This window comes from Carettochelys insculpta, chromosome 13, assembly GCF_033958435.1.
Source record: "Carettochelys insculpta isolate YL-2023 chromosome 13, ASM3395843v1, whole genome shotgun sequence".
Taxonomy (NCBI): Eukaryota; Metazoa; Chordata; order Testudines; family Carettochelyidae; genus Carettochelys; species Carettochelys insculpta.
Window position 1 is genome coordinate 28,398,420 of NC_134149.1, and position 16,821 is coordinate 28,415,240.

The 16,821-nt window shown below is 40.5% G+C and overlaps 1 protein-coding gene across 2 annotated transcripts in view; it reads right to left on the minus strand.

Moving 5' to 3' along the window:
• BRWD3 (bromodomain and WD repeat domain containing 3) overlaps positions 1-16,821 on the minus strand; it is a 112,823-nt gene that overhangs the window by 41,303 nt on the left and 54,699 nt on the right. For both annotated transcript variants that reach the window (XM_075008158.1, XM_075008157.1), the window contains 6 exons: positions 12,086-12,190; positions 9,769-9,922; positions 8,876-9,010; positions 8,324-8,452; positions 2,159-2,384; positions 410-580 (listed from right to left, as the gene is read on the minus strand). In XM_075008158.1, coding sequence (XP_074864259.1) covers positions 410-580; positions 2,159-2,384; positions 8,324-8,452; positions 8,876-9,010; positions 9,769-9,922; positions 12,086-12,190 — 920 coding nt within the window. The remainder of the gene's footprint in view (positions 1-409; positions 581-2,158; positions 2,385-8,323; positions 8,453-8,875; positions 9,011-9,768; positions 9,923-12,085; positions 12,191-16,821) is intronic.

A 16,821-nucleotide genomic window follows, 5' to 3' on the forward strand; every position in this document is an offset into this window, starting at 1 on the left:
AGACTGCAATCCTCCCTGTGCTCCCCAGGGCCAAGTTGGAACTGCCAAATTTATTTGGCAAACAAAACTTGCAGAATTTTACAATATTGTGCGCAGGATTTTTAATTTTTTGGTCTCCTAGCCTGGTGATCAAGGCATTCATCTGCCAGATAGGAGATGTAGATTCAAATGCCTCCTCTGAGTCAGGGGGAGGAGAGAAGATCTGAATCTGGATGGACACAGGAAAGCATATATGCGTTTCTGAATTTGGCCCTGAAAAACATTTCCCCAGCTGAAACATTGAGGTCAAATTTGCAGAAACAAACAGTCAAATTCTCAGTGTGGTCAATCCAAGCACCTGGCTACAACAGCTCAAAGTACTTTCCTAGAAATATGACTAACTAAGGAACTGACACAAGACAACACTTACCACCATTAACGGAGTGTGATCTATTATATGGAGGATTTGGGATAGCTTCTCCTTCACTCATTCGCCTCAGGTCTTGTTCTCTCTGCAGCTCCCTAATCATTCCATCCAGAATACTCTCATCCTGGTCATTGGTTTGCTGCCCAATCACCTGTTCAATCACTTCACCATCACCTTAGTGAGAACAGTGGCACGAAACAATCAGCTTCAGTTTTATTAACAACCCCAACACTCTCCAACTCAGTAACAGAGAGGGAGCCGTGCTAGTCTATATACTATCAAAACAAAAAAGCAGTAAAATAGCACTTTAAAGACTAATAAAATAATTTATTAGGTGAGCTCACCTAATAAATTATTTTGTTAGTCTTTAAAGTGCTACTTTACTGCTTTTTTCTTTTGAAACTTAGTAACGTATAAGATGATATGGGATGCAGAGCAAACTGACAATCAACTGAGTGCTTTCTTACCTTCAATGCACATACCTAATAATTTTAAAAGTTGATCCTGCTATCATTTCTCTCTACTGTTTAAGCAAAATACCACCAACTATTCCAACAATGGGAGACTACAACAAAGATTTCCAGGAGATATCTAGCTCCTCCTCTGAATATTTCCCCTTTGAGCTCAGTTCTAGCTGTTTAACACTCCACTCTTGCTACTACAGGTGTTAAAATCATTTTATCATTCACATGAACTGCAGCAAAAGCCAAAGGCTATCAGTCTGTATGAAAGCATATACTAACAAAACAATCACAAAAAGTCTTCATTTTTTTGGATTCTTGTAACTCATGTAATTTGCCTACCCAAATATCTCTTGCTACACAGGGAACTACTTATTTATACAAAGTGTCCAAAATTAAAAAGATACGCCCCCACCCATTCCAAGTCTCAAGCTGAAAGCCACATTTAGCAGTGGAAAAGACAAATAATGTACTAATATGTCAATTTGACACTACATGTCAGATCTCTTACGGAGAGCCTCATGCAGCAAAGATTTTATTATGAAGAACATACAGGTTGAACCTCTCTAATCTGCTACCCTCGGGACCTGACCAGTGCCAAGCAAGAGGACCACAGGAGGTCAATATTGTCTAGCAGCATTACCAAGACTTCCACTGCTCACTGGGCTCTTAGAAGACATGTAGGGGTAAAGAACAGCTCAATAACAGCACAGAACACTGAGAGCCAGGACTGTTGCCTGTAAACAAACTTTATGTGACCCTGGGAAACTTGGCCACACCCACGATATGTAGTCCTCAGGTTAACTAAAATCATGACAAGTTACAGGTGCTGCTGGGTAAGAGAGGTTCTACTTGTATTTGCTTCCCAAACCAAAAAGCCCTCTGCTTTTTCAAAGACTGCTTTATTTTATAACTACAGTGCTGACAAAGTGCAAGGTCCTGTTCTGCCAGCTTTACTCAGACTGTGTGGCACATTACCTTGCACACAGCCCCACTGAAACTAATGGGTCTACTTGTTGACTGGCTAGCTCGCCAAATAAGGCTCACTGATGTTTGAGTGCTACAGATTCTCTACAATAATCTGGTCTCTGTTTTTAAAACAGTCCAACCTGTACCTTCCCATTGATTCATTAATGTTGTAGTACATTCCCCCACATATTAAAACTGCAGTAAAGATCACTGCCTGGCTTCCAAAGTGTGACACAGATTATTCTCTCTAGTTTTACCTTCGTTAATTAGCATTAATAACCTTACTGCAATGTCTATAAAACAAGAGTTCTAGGTAACATACCATTAGCCACGTATCCCAGTTGAGGAATAAGTTGCTCATCCTTACAATTTTCCCGGCCTGGTACAAGACGTTGGTATTTTGTGGGATGTGGATTTCCATCCACATCCACTAGAAATGGGGGAGGCATGAGATGTGGAGCCTGTTGGGTCTGTTCATCCAGCACATAGTTATTAGCATCACGGATCAGTGGCCGATAATCTGTATGGAAGAACATTTGATCTGGAATCTACAAGAAGAAAATTTAGTATTAGGTTAGTATTCACTAACAGCAGTCTGCACTGGGATGGTTTCTGGACCTACAGAACACAACTACTACACTGGGGGTCTGCAGAGACAGTTACATGATGAAGAACACAAATGCTGTTTACACCCAAGGCCTGAAAATTCGGACACCACAGACAAGTCAAACTTCAGCAGCATAATATGCTATGTGGTAAGTGCTGCATGACCCCTTCTAACGATTCTCCCTGGACAGGCTAAAGAATAATGCAACTGGATTCTTTAATGAAGGGTTCAGTCCTCCACTGGCCATACAGAACAGAGGGAGAAATTAAAACAAAGATAAACATGTAAAAATGTTTAATAAAAAATTGTGAAGTTATAAAAATAGTAAAAAAAAAAAAAAAGAAAGAAAAAAAGAAAAGAAATCAATATAATGGAGTAAGCAGGTGGAGAGGAGAGCAAGGATGAGGTAACCAGGAGCCAACAGGAGCTCAGAAGAAAAGTTTCACATTCCTGTAAACTAAACATACTTCTGTTACAGGCTTAGAAAAGAAATCCAAAAGCCCAAACCACTACTGGTCCCTCCTACTCATATCCCAGACTATAGCTGTAAAGTCCTTGTTTCGTTTTTATTATGGCAGAGTAGCAGTGCTGTCCTATTTAAGGTTCAGTCATTGTCTGAAAGACAACTATTTTAAGCACACTAAAATTGACGTGCTGACTCAGAATATCTTGAAAACCACAGGCCGACTACACCTCATGATTACAGGGGATAGGATGAGAGGTCCAAATTCAGGGTCCGGTGCACTACAGGTATCTGAGATTCAGCCCCCACCTAAAAATGGCGTTTACAAAATCATCTGGTGGTTCTAATTCTTTTTGGACACATGGTGCTCAGACTATAACACTGATCCTTCCCAAGCTGGTATCAAAATTAGAATTTACATAGAGACTGGATCCTCTGCCCCTTTGGGGAAGCACATTTCAAAAACTATCGAGAGTAAAGTTCAGACCCCTAGGTCGGCCTGAGTTAAGCGAGGCCAGGGCACTGGTGAAACCAGAGGGCTTGCAGGCAGTTATTACAGAGGCTAACAGATGACAAGCTGTGGTCACTGCACCTGAGCTATATCTATGTACTGCAGGGGCAGCTCCCAAGAGTGCCCTGGTCATGTGCCTTACTCATTGCCTGCATTCTGCAAAGGCACCTTTTGGATTTTTGACACTGAGATCAACATTTCTAGTTTACAGACCTCTAAACTCCACAAGCAGACGTTGATTCCACTGGAGAAGTGTTGTCAAGGAAATTAGTGTTAATTAAAAAGAGATAAAGATGAAAGATAATAAGCCGTTAAGATAACAGCCTCTAGCTTCTAAGCAATGAGACTGAGTGAGAGAAAAGAAAAGCTTATCATAACATCTTCTGATTCTCGTAACTATTTGGGTGCAGAGCTACGGAACACGGGCAGGTGAGAGCCGAGTCGGGAAAGGCAGGGCTGTGCTAGAACAGCGCATGAGAGAATGGGGCTCTGCCCTTTACCAACCTTCACACCTTAAAGCTGAGCTCTTACACAGCTACTGAGCACTTCTTGATAATGACCCTTATTAGCTGAAGGGAAAATCCCAACACTATGGGTGTGTCTAGACTAGCCCCCACCTTCCCAAGGGGGCACGGTAATTAGGGTGTCGGGAGATTACTAATGAAGTGCTGCAGTGCATATGCAGCACTTCATTATGCTAAATCTCCCCTGCGGCAACTTCGCAGTGTGTAGCTTCGAAGTGCTGGCTTGCATGTAGCTGCAGGCCAAAATTTTGAGGATTAAAGGGACTTTGAAGGAGCACGAGCACTTCGAAGTACCCGCGGCTGACCTGCGGCTACATGCAAGCCGGCACTTCGAAGTTGCACACTTCCAAGTTGCCGCGGGGGAGATTTAGCCTAATGAAGTGCTATGCACCAGAGCACTTCATTAGTAATCTCCTGACATCCTAATTACCATGCCCCCTTTGAAGTTCGGGGCTAGTCTAGACACAGCCTATGTTTTTCAAAATCTAGTTCAAGGGTTAGCGCTTTGACAAAGATCTAGGGCTCCAAAAATAGTTTTTTTATGATCCTTCAATGAATAAAGGATCGTTCTCAATGGCACCTTTCCACTCAGAGAGCTCAGAAGCACTGATGGAGCAGAACAAGTAGTGGAAACTGTAATTCAGCTTCAGTGATGGCTCCAGTTTCCTCCTTCTGAAGTACAACTGCACCCTCCCTGCCCAGCTCCCTGTGAAAGGAGTGGGGCACAGAAGCTCCCCAATGAGGGGGAAGGAATCTGGAACCAACTACATTTTGGATGCTGCCTCCACCAGGGGAAGGGGCTCCTGTCCCTTTTTGCCTCCATCTTGCAGGGCACCCCCCACAGCCCTTCCAAGCTCACCAGGCCCATGGACAGAACAGCAAGGTAGGGGGAGGAGCAGGTGGGTATATGGAGTGCCCTTGAAAGGAGCTGGTATGGGGCACAGGAGTGGTCAGAAATGCGCACAATGGAGAGAGCACCAGAACAATGGAGTGGGAAAACATCAGGGGAGGGTGCTGGACTAAAGTAGGGAAGAGTGAGGTATCAGCTGCCTGAACAGTGGGGATTTTGGGGGCTTCAGCAATGTCCCACCAAAAGCCCACAAATACTTGCCCCCACTTACTACAGAAAAGTCACCAGTGACTCCATATTAGTTCCTGAACTTGTATGGATCACCTGCCTTGATCAGGACTAGGCAAATACAGCCTGTGGGCCTCATCTGGCCCACCAAGCCACTGGATCCAGCCCCGGGGCATGGTGGGAACCTGAGTCAGGCTCCCTGCCTGTCCCACCCCTGCACACTGCTCAGAAAAGCCAGCTGCAGGACCCTATTTGTCTGAACAGCAATGAGCCCAGGAGCAGCGGGGGAGAGGTTTTGTATGCTGCCCCAGTCTCCTGCACAATCTTGCAGCTCCCATTGGCTAGTTTCCAGCCAATGGGAGCTGCCTGTTTGAAGAACAGCATCCCTCCTCCCCTCAGTCTCACAGCTGTTCACTGATACACTGAGCTCCACAGCTGGCTGCTCTAAGCTCCCTGACAGGGCATGAAAAGTAGGGAACAGACTGGACCCAGGTGAGCGGCTTCTGCCCAGATCTACCTCTGGCAGCACAGCCCCTATCTCCTACCAACCCTCTTCCCCATCACTCCCACCGCCCATACATTATATAACCCAAACCCTCTGTCCCACCCCTTGCACCCATACCACCTCCCTGACTCTGTACCCCAGTTGCCTGCCCCAGGTCACAACCCAAACCCCTGCACTCCCTCCTGCACCCCAGTCCCCTGCTTCAGATCACAACCCCCTCCTTTGCCCAAACCCCCTCCCAGATCCCACACCCCCTCCTTCACCTCCTTCAAGCTCCCTTCTACACCCAATCTCCATCACTATCACGGAAGAGTTGCCCGCCCCAGCCTAGATCCTCATTATCTATGGGTCCCATTGCAAAATCTGCCTCTTCACAGAGAAGGGCTGAAGAGGGAGAACAGAGTTGTGGTGGTGAAGCAGAGGCAAGTATTATGACAGGAGGTAGCGAGGGAACTAACATGAAGCCAGTCCATTCTGTGGTTAGAGTAATCACTCCAAGAAGCCTGAGGCAGTAGAAGGAAAAAGCTTGGCTGTAGCACAAGGGGATGCATAAAATTATTTACAGAAAATCTCAAAAACATTAAATGTCCAAAAAATTTCTTCCCACAGAGTAAAGGTTAACAAGGGTTTCCTCATGACCTTCCAAAATGTGGAGAGTGGCTACACTGAAACTTCAGAAAATCTGGGGGATTTACAACATTAAAATACATGCTTAATTCAAAATTCAACCCTAACTCTGCCTTCTTTGAATGGTTTCCCAATGCCCTGATAACACCCCTATTAGCACCCTGCCATCACAGATTCGACACAACACTCTAGGAAGAGAGAACATGGGTACAGCTGTAATAACTGGTCTTACTAATTTACCCTAATCGGTACATCAGCTGTGAAAAAAGTTAACAAAAATTGATAAAATGTCACAATAACCTATAAAACATATTTTGATGGGAAAAATGAGAAAAGAAGACAAAAAACCACGGAATTAAGTTCAAACAAGAAGGCTTACAAATATACTTCAAGGACTGTCTTAAGTCCACGCCTGGTAAACATATGAAATGTGGACTCAAAAATCAGTGAACCGATATTGGGTATCTCACAGATTAGGCCTAACTGGTGAACAAAGCAATGAAAAGAGACAGAAACAGCATTTCCTAATCTTTGCTGTTCTTTCCCCACCCCCATCCTGGTGTGAGCTTTTCTTGTTTTGTTCTCCCGGAAATGGGATTAGATTTCAAAAACAGAAACAAGAATTGCATCTCCAGCCCATCTCAACTAAAAATTCTTCTCTTTTCTCCAGACAGTTCTCCACTGCCTTTAACATCATCTAAATAACTGTCAAGATAAAGAAATTTCCTTCTAGAATCTTTATCTAAAGAGAAAGGGAACAGGATTACAATGAAATCCTTACCTAAAACCTCATGTGTAAAAATGTTGTTTTTCTTTTCTGTATCCTTAATAAAAGTTTATAAAAGGGTTAATTATAATTAACTTAATTATATGTCTGCTCATGATACTAAGCAGGGTCAGGCCCCTACATACCAAACTTCAACACTTGTTTCACTCTTTCTCATGTTGGACAGCTTCATGGACACATTAACAACTTTGTTTCTTTGGGTCTAGTGTAGGACAAAGTCTAACAGCTTCTCTTTGCTAAAGCAAAACTCCAATTAAGGTAAGGTTTAGCAAAGAGGGGTTACTTGCACCTGACCTACCTCAAACACTTATCCTAACTTAACAGTAAAGACTGCTTTATCCCCACCCTAAGGATTACGGCTGGGAGGCTGCCTTTGTGTATCCCCCACTAAGCTGTGGAGACCAAAATCAGACATGCCAGCAACTGGCTAACAACCTCTATGCCAAAAGATCCCTTGCACTGATACTGACATTGCTGAGTTCTAAAATCAGGTAATTCATCTCTCAAGATACACTTGCACCTTTCTTCATATCACAGTGAAGCTCTTCCAACCTGCTCCAACTGATTCTTGCTCCATTCGATAGAGGTGTATCTAACACATTAAATGCAATCGAAATGAGTGCAGATAAGTGCCACAATAGCTACTTACAACTGAACACAAAAAAACGGCATATTCTCATATGTGTTCTTCATGTCTGTTTATGGCTCCAGCCTACTGAACCATTCCCAGTAGCTACTACAAACTCCAGAGGACAGAGCTAAGACTAAATTTCAGGAGTGCCTGTACATTACACCTTCATATTTGCAGGTTTTACAAAAGTAAAGAAATTTGGGAATTTACGATATATAAATTAATCTCATTCCTTTCTTTGATGTAAAAAGGAGAAATCACTGAAAAAAAATTATTCAATTTTTTGTTCTTCTTATGCTTAGGAAACTCTTGCATCAAAAAAAGATTTTTATCAGATCTAGCAGAACACGACACAGGCCTGCGTTGGAGAAAAGAACTTATGTAAAATTTGAAAGAACAGCAGCAGCACATTTTGATCAAATAAAATCCTTCTCTCTTCCTTAAGAGGCCTATAGACCTGGAATTTTTCAAAAAGTGACACCTCTCCTTGCCACATTAAGTTAAATATATAAGACTACACCAAATGTTATCTTCAAGTCATACTCGCCTCAAGATCCGCAAACATCCTTGATTCCCACTACCAAGAGAGTACTGACTATGAGATATTTAAACACATTCAAATTTTGATTTCTATAATCACAGACTGCCACGTAATCAAAGTACAACCTAGAGCTCATCATAAGATAAGTACTATAAACAACACTTCCGAAATAAAAGCAGCCCAAGATGCAGAAATCTGATTCAGTCAACCCACCTTTTCATAATATCTATTGCATCCAAAACCAAACAGCAGCAAATGCCCATGTGAGTCTGTGCAGGCAAAATGCTGTCCATCTGGTGAGAATTTGCAATCAAAAACAGCACCATGGCCTTGGCCTTCAATCTGTAATATATAAACACAGCATATCCATTTTAAATCATTTATTTTCTACACTAGCTTCAAGATGAAGGTTTAATTGGTCCTACTTCAGACTTTGCAAGTATCATTATATAACTGCACATACTCTCTGTTGGTAAATTCCAGTTTACTATAAACATCTATCATTCACGATTAATTCCACCTCCCCCATATTTACCTATTTTTTAAGGTTTACACTTAATATTCCATCTCTCCTAAATTTTAAGGCCAACTCTCTTAAGCTCCATTCTGAAACAACTGGTCAAAAACATTCTGCTGATTTTCAAAGCTGTACTTGACAGATTACCAGAAGACTTGGTATTATTCTTGAAATAATCAATTTTTAAAAATCCTTCCTTATTTCCTAAGGCCCAATTTCATATGAAAATATTCCCTGACAATACTTACCATGTTAAAGTAATTGCGAATTTTTGTTCCTTTGTCAAGGTCCCAAACAAAAATGTTCCCGTCATGACCTGCAGAAAGCATGATCCTTTGGTCAAATGGATGGGCTTCCAAAACAAAAACTTCATCATCGTGGCCCTGTGATGGAAGCAAAGTAGGGAAGGAACGTAATATTTCCACGTACACGCTCAGTGCATATCTAAATATTTATTTTTAGGTCAGTGATACGTGAGCAAATCAGATTAGAACTAAATCACTCTTCAGTCAGTGTTTCAAGGATTTTATGTTCCATTTACAATCTTCCGCTAACAGCCCAGACTTGTGGCTGGTCACAGGTGAGGTGAGGGGACCCATCAGAGAGGAGATATGCAGCTCCCTGAGCTTGTAGCCACTACTACCTGGCTAAGACCTTAAGAGTCTCTTATGTCTGCCAGTAATTAATGGAGAGCAGTAGCACTTTGATCATTTCCCCATCATACACATTCTTTACACCAGGACTCAAGAGATGCACACAGCTGGCCTACCTTCAAGAATAAGGTATTACTTAGGCCTTATTTACACTGACCCCCACAGCTGATCTAATCTTCATGACTTCAGCTACGCAAATAACATAGCTGAAGGTGACACACTTATCAATGGCACCCTGTGTATAGTAAGGCTGGCAGGAGCTGCTTTCCTGTCAATGCCAGCTACTGTTCTCATCTTGATGCCACATTGGTATTGACAGGAGAGCGCTCGGAGATTGATTTATCATCTCTGAGCAGACATGATAAATCATTGGCAGGTAAATTGATTGCTCCAGCATCCTGATACCTGGTGTAGTGGAGACAAGCCCTTAGGATTTGTTAGGGTGGCCAAATCTAGGATTTTGAAACATACACTAGAGTTTTACTCACAGACAAACTATGAAGAAGCTGTCCTGTGGCTGAGTTCCATACTTTCAAAAGAAAGTTGTTGACTGCAGTGATGACCGTGGTATCATATCGGTCCCAAGCCACCATAGTAACCTTCAGTTTAGTTACTTTGTCCTCCCCAGATGCCAAGTTGTTACTGCGGAAAGTCATATTTGAAAAGAATAAATCACACCTTGATAACTATACAGCAGAACTTCTCAGGAGCAATTTAATTGGAAATCAGCAGACATTTGGCTGTCCCCCTATACTGTGTATCAGGGTTCTCAAACATTATTGCACAGAGACCCCCTTCTGATAACAGAAATTACTACATGACCCCAGGATGGGAGATCAAAGTCTGTGCTCACCCAAACTCTGCTGCCCCACATAGGGGAGGAACAAAGGCCAAGCCCCATTGCCCTCAGTGGAGGGTGTCGAGGGGAGGAAAGCCCATAACTTCAGCTACACGACACAGTGCCAAAGGCCTCAAGCTTTAACTTTAGCTCTGAGTCGTGGGGGTTGGACTTCAGCAAGTCTAATGCCAGCTCTGGTTACCCAATTCAAATGGGCCTGTGACATATTTTGGGATCCCAAACCATAGTTTGAAAGCAAATGCTATATACCATTGGATATAACAACACAGTGACGTTTGAATTTGAAAATAATGGTCCATACAACTCCAGTATGTATTTTCTTGTGATGGAAGCAAGATACATGAAATAGTAAATGTATTTTACTTATCCATGTGAGTAAAACCAACTATTTACATTTACATTACAACAGCAGGTAAAGGCTACAATGAATTTCAGCTCCATTGTGTTAGGTGCTGTACAAACATAGAATGAATGATAGTTCTTGCCCCAAGGACTTCACACAGTTGAGCCGTGAAAAAATTTTCTCTCTTTAGTCTTAAAAAAAATGTTTTGAAACTGTGGAAATTTGTGACATGAATGTACATCTATGTAATGTACAAACACTTGGAATTCATAACCATAAGGTATTTAGAAAACTATGGAAAAGTTTGTTTATACTGAAAGATCTTCAATCTCTTTGAAAAGCTGAAGTAGTTTCAATTCCTGTAATAATTTTTTCAACTCTTCCTTTCAAAATTAATCATTTTCCCTAATTTTTTAGTAGGCACTTTTCTTCTCATCTACAGTTATGTGCTATACTAAACTCCACCATTAATAGCTACTAGTTAAATGAATCTAAATTAAAATTAGATTGCCAACTTAAAGGTGTTTCATGCCAGACATGTATTTTTAGGAAAAGCACAGGGAAATGGTTGTTAGCATGTCTTTTCCATCTTTTTTCAGACCTGTGTTTTTTATAATTCTGGGCCATTAACTGAAATCATTTTAACATACCAAAGATAAACAAACCCTACAAAAATAAAAACTCAACCAATATATCAAATGTTACATGATGTTGCATCTCTAATAAGGAAAAAATTATGTCAAGAAACACTATGAAAACATTAAGGTAAACACCTTATAAACATATTAGACCTAGAGATGAACCAATTAAGAAATTCCAGAGTATAGTTTAAGAAGACAGAATATAGGAAAAAATAAATTAACAAAGTTCAGTCCTTTTTAGCGCCTGTCTGCTCATTGCCATTTGTTTTCAACTAGACAAGCCAATTTCTAGAATGACTTCACATCCTTTTACTAAAAATATTAATTCATTAGCATTGTAACTGTAATTGCAGAAAATCTTCACTATACATTAAATGACAACATAACCCATGGAAAGTTAGTGAATTCACATAGTTCAACATTCATACAGTTCAAATTCAACACCCCAGATAAAGAATCACAAGATGTACTTTTGTTTACTTCTGTCAATTTTAAATTTAGTTTTAAATATAATAAAAATAAAGAAAACTTTGGAACTTAAGGCCACACTACCACAACTACAATTAAATCTTCACTGAAAGGAAAGAGATAGAGATCATATTTCTTTGCACATATTACAAAACGGGTAGCTCAAGCTCCACATAGGTGAAGTTCCAGAACATCTTCTTTTCAAAATGGAGACTGTTTAACATTGTCATTTCTTATGTAAATTTGGAAGAATGTGCCATCCATTGGAGTAATGAAACTGCTGAATAGGTAGATTAATTTCAAGATTAACTAAAATGTTCAAAAGAACAGTGTCACTTAATGGATAAGGACCCAGCACTTTCAATACATGCCAAATCCACTGTGCTGGGATTAATTTAAAATATAAGAAAATACATTTTTCAAATTCGTTGCTGGAAAGGTTTTGTTCGTATACACAGATGATGGCACAATATAAATTGGCTTTTTTCTTTTACCCTGTCATTTTAGTAGCCATATCCAAGACCAAACTCTTCCATTCTTGCTGCTGGTACTGCCATATTCTTGCTGTTCCATCTCTGCTCCCACTGACAAATCTTAAACTGTAGGCAAATATGAAAAAATAATGTAATTTGACAGCATCCAAACCAGAGATTATTTAATCTTTCTTTCCATTTTATTAACACATCTCTGTTCCAGAGCATAATGAGAAAAAATGAGTTTATATTTTTCTATTCGATACTATACATAAGATTAATTACAGTTAGAGCTAGCAGATGGCCTTGGAATGAATTCAGTGTTGTACTCCATATAAACTGCTGCATTCTCTTTACAATGACATCAGCAAATCCCTTGAAACAGCTTATAAATGCTGCAGAGAAGAAAATATATAACTAGGTTTTCCTATAAATTATGCTAAATTAAAATTTGTGGAAAATTGTGCCCAAATCTGCAAATGAATAGTCCTCTGTGTTAAGATGAATGTACATAACTTCATTTGTCAAACTCCTTTAGATTAAAAAGTTAAAGGTTCAAAAAAAATGACACTCACCTACATAAAAACTATCCTGGTCATCAATGAACAAAATTTAATTTGTCTGGTAATAGGGAAATGCCCCAAGTATAGTACGTTTAATTCAAGAATATCCAATAACATTTTTACTCTTGAAAAAAATCTCCTAAAGCTTCCCTTGTAAAAGTCCAAACCTACACAATTTAAATTTTAATAAGAGATAGTTTCATTTTTTTAAATTTTTTATTCTTATGGAACAAGACAGAAACTCACACTTCCAAATATGATTATGCTAGATTCTTGCTTTACAGTGATTTTATTTTCTTCAAGGACTTCCTTACTTACTCCTGTAACCCAAAAAGGGAGTTGTGGATTTAATATTAAATGTATCAATATAACAGTCTGAAAGGGTAATTTTCATCTGTCTAAGGGACTTAGTCTGTCAGTGGGACTTGTATGCCTACATCACTATACTAGACATAGAAGTCAACTACTGATACGCCAATTGCGTATCTAAAAATCGAATTATGTGTGGTCAACTTCCTTGCCTGTCCACATAGAGGTAGGTCAATGGGAGCATTTCCTCACCTCCTGCAGGGAGGACAGGGGTTGACATTGACCCTGAGAGTGTCATTTCACATGTGCGAAATGAAACCCTGGAAGATCCATCCTCAGTGAGTCGATCTTCTGCAGCAGTATAGCTCTAGCTTTAGACTAGGTCTGCATTTGGAGCTCTCTGTTGGTGTAGCTATACCAGCACACTACACAGACGAAGCACTCCTGTTGTCTATACAGCTTATATTGATGATAAGGGCACCGTTTTGCCAATATAAACTACAGTGAGAACTTTTGCTGGTCCAGTTATGTTTGTTAGAAATCACACTTCTTCACATCTCTGAATGACAGAGCTATGCCAGTAGTGCAGAGCTGGCCTCAGGAACTTTGGAAAATTATAGTACTGGCCTTTTGGTGTTCTCCTCTAATTCAGTGTTTACCTTCTAGATCAAATTGCCTGGCAGGTAACAGTAGTATGTATATTAGTTTTGTGCATAGTGCCAGCCACATTGTCAAAGATCAGCAAACAAGTGTGAATAAAACAAACCAATGGACTGATAGCTAAGACATTAAGGTTTTAAATCCTGTAAAACTGGCACCAGTAGAAGGCTAAGGGTTTAGACAGTAGTTGCTGAACATGTATATTAACTACCTCACTTACTGTAATGTGGATCCACAACAGAAAATACAGTGTTAATAGTCCTACTAAAAATTGGTATCATTGTTCGTATTAATTCATGCCAGACACTGAGAGAGGTATTTCAATGAAGGAAATAGTAAGACTGCTATACAACATAAAACTCTGTTGATACAGTTCTTCCACAGTGATGGGAACTTGACAGTGTAGGGGGAGTTTACACAAATCATCCAAAAAATGAAGAGAGACTATTAAGCAATACATGGTACATTTGTATTCTTGAGGGGAAAAAACTGGACTGTAGCGCTCTCTACAGCTGGTTACAAGGGCAATTAAGTGTTTTTAGGTATGTTCAATACATTGAAATGGGAGGAAGGAAATAGGCTTTTCTTTAAATTAATTGTTATCTATTTTATAAACAAATGTAATCAATAAACTGCATCTCCCACTTCTCTTAAGGAGTGGTCCTCCACTTTCTCCTTTACGTACAAACCAACACAAATCACAGAGTCCAAATCAGGGGTGGAGGGGTTTCTGCCTGCAGATACACAGCACATCCTTCCTGACAGAACCTCCCGATAGTTGGGATCAGCAACAGTGCTTCATCTAACAACACTTATGTCTGAATATGTGAGGATTGGAGGTAGCACATTCTGACTAAAAAATGTGTTCCTATGACTTGTTTTCCAGAATTCTGCTTTCCTTAACTTCAGGGCATGAGAAAAAAAACTATTTGCTTACTCAAGCCATTGCCCAAGACAGGCTGACAGAAGAAACCAGATGTCAAGGAATTAGATCACACAGATACTAGGAACTGCTGTTCTTGTCTTGCAGCAGCGTATCAGCAGTTTTATACTATTTGGAAAGTATTTCAAAATATACCAACTATGGTTGTGTGTTTTTTTTTAAATAATGATAGAAATGCACCCAGAAGCCTATGAAATGGGGGCTTGTTTTTCTATTAACTCAGATCTAAAAGCCAAATAACCCTCTTAATCCCACTCTCTCTCTCATAGAAATAAAAGCAGCACATGATGGGGTCAGGACAAAAAGGGAGCCTTAGTTTTTAATTTCTCCAAAAAGGGACCCTTGGTTTTTAATTTCCTTGCTTTTTTTAAATATGACATACTAATTTTTTTAAAAAACTCTAAATTAAACTAATTGTCTTCCTATCCCACCTTTAAATAACAATCAACAACAGCAAAAAGGGGAAATAAAACTGTCTTTTCATTCAATATCACATTGTGTTCATGGGCCCTTTTGGCCAGCTGTACTACTGATTGCATCACTAGGATGTTGATCCAAGCATAAAATTGCTTCTGAAATCAAAGAATTTTGCATTGTACCCAATTGCAAAGAGAAGATTGTGCAATTGGTGGGGGAGGAACACACAATTATCCTCCTCTGTTGTATCTCAATGTAGGGCATGGGGGAAACACAGCTCCTCTGAGGTCAGGAACTACATTAACAAAGCACTACTGCCAGTAGTAGCTTTATCAGTTTGGGGCCGTGGTCAGGACCTCACCTCTTCTAAATGGAGCCTTAAGGGCTGGCTGAGCTTTGCAAGACCAGTAGTGTAACCACTCTCCCTCAGCTCCCTGGAGTTCCAGGAGGCACTACACTTGCTTTCTGTAAGCAATCTGGTTACTCTGAAGGTATTAGTCTGCACTAAAGCAAACAAAACCCCACACAGCCTATATAATTTTAATATCTTGATCTAATGTGACTAAGGTCACAGAGCTAACAATCTAGATGCCATGTTTTAACCTTCTGGAGTATACAATAGAGAAGTTCTACTGTTAGGAGATAAACAGAAACCTAGGATTACTGGCACAGTTGGTCTAACCAGAATTAAAAAACAAAGACATACTGATCAAAGTGACCCTCTACCCTACAAGACACAGAACACCTTCTGCAAGGTGCTCAGAACTCTAAATTCCTGTTACAATTAATGAAGATGGGGTGCTAAGTACTCTGTGGGATCACCCATTAAAATATAATGAGTTTACTTGGCTGGGCCATCTGTGTATCCATAATAATTCTACACTTGTTAATCTTTCATTTAAGGCCAGATTCAAATACCCTCAGTCATGTGGACTAGAGCACAATGTTCATTTTAGGCTATGTCTACACTACGTGATAAAGTTGATTTTAAAGCAGTTAGCTCAATTTTACAATGACACTGTCTTCATTGTAATTACCATTAGATTGATTTTAGGGAGCATTAAGGTCAATATTATAACACCAGTGAAAGTGACTGGGCATAGTGTCAATTTCGCATTTAAAAGTTCAAATTAAAGCTAGTGTGGAAACACCATGTCTTTAAATCGACTTTCTTAGCCTCCAGAGGTATCCTGTATTTATCCCACAGTGCCCCTGGTTGTCTGCTCTGGCCACTTCCATCTCTGCTGCTCTCCAGGTGTGCAGGAATTAGGTAACAGGAAGCCAGTGAATTTGAATTAGGTACCACGAAGCCCATAGTGGTTAGGCTGTGGGGGGTCATGCTTGTATGAGAGGCCGAGAAACTTCTTTCTTAATCATCAGCATGGCAAGCACATCAACCCATGAAAAAATAGCCCTAGCATGGTGTGGTGGCTTCTTCCCTCCACAGGATACAGCAGGAAAGGCCGAGATTTTTTTTTCCAGTGCTGGCGCCAGCCCCTGCCCCACCGTACCACGTGGCGGCTAGACTGTGGGGGTCATGCTTGTATGACAGGCCCAGAAATTTCTCTGCAGTTCACATTTGTACAGTGCCAGCTCCCCCTCCCCCACAGGCACCATGCAGTCAGGATTTATCTCGTACCCAACCACTTAACGTGGCTAGCCTTGTAGTGTGCCCCACCATCAGAGCAATCTGCTGAAGGGACCCTTCCAACAGTAATTTTGGTTCTCTGTGCCTTATATATTGAGTCTGTTCTGGTATGGCTACGGTCTGGAGAAGTGGGTCTGTCCCACGAAAGCTCACCTAATGAACTATTTTGCTAGTCTTTAAAATGCTACTTGACTGCTTTTTGTTTCAATCAGGGAAG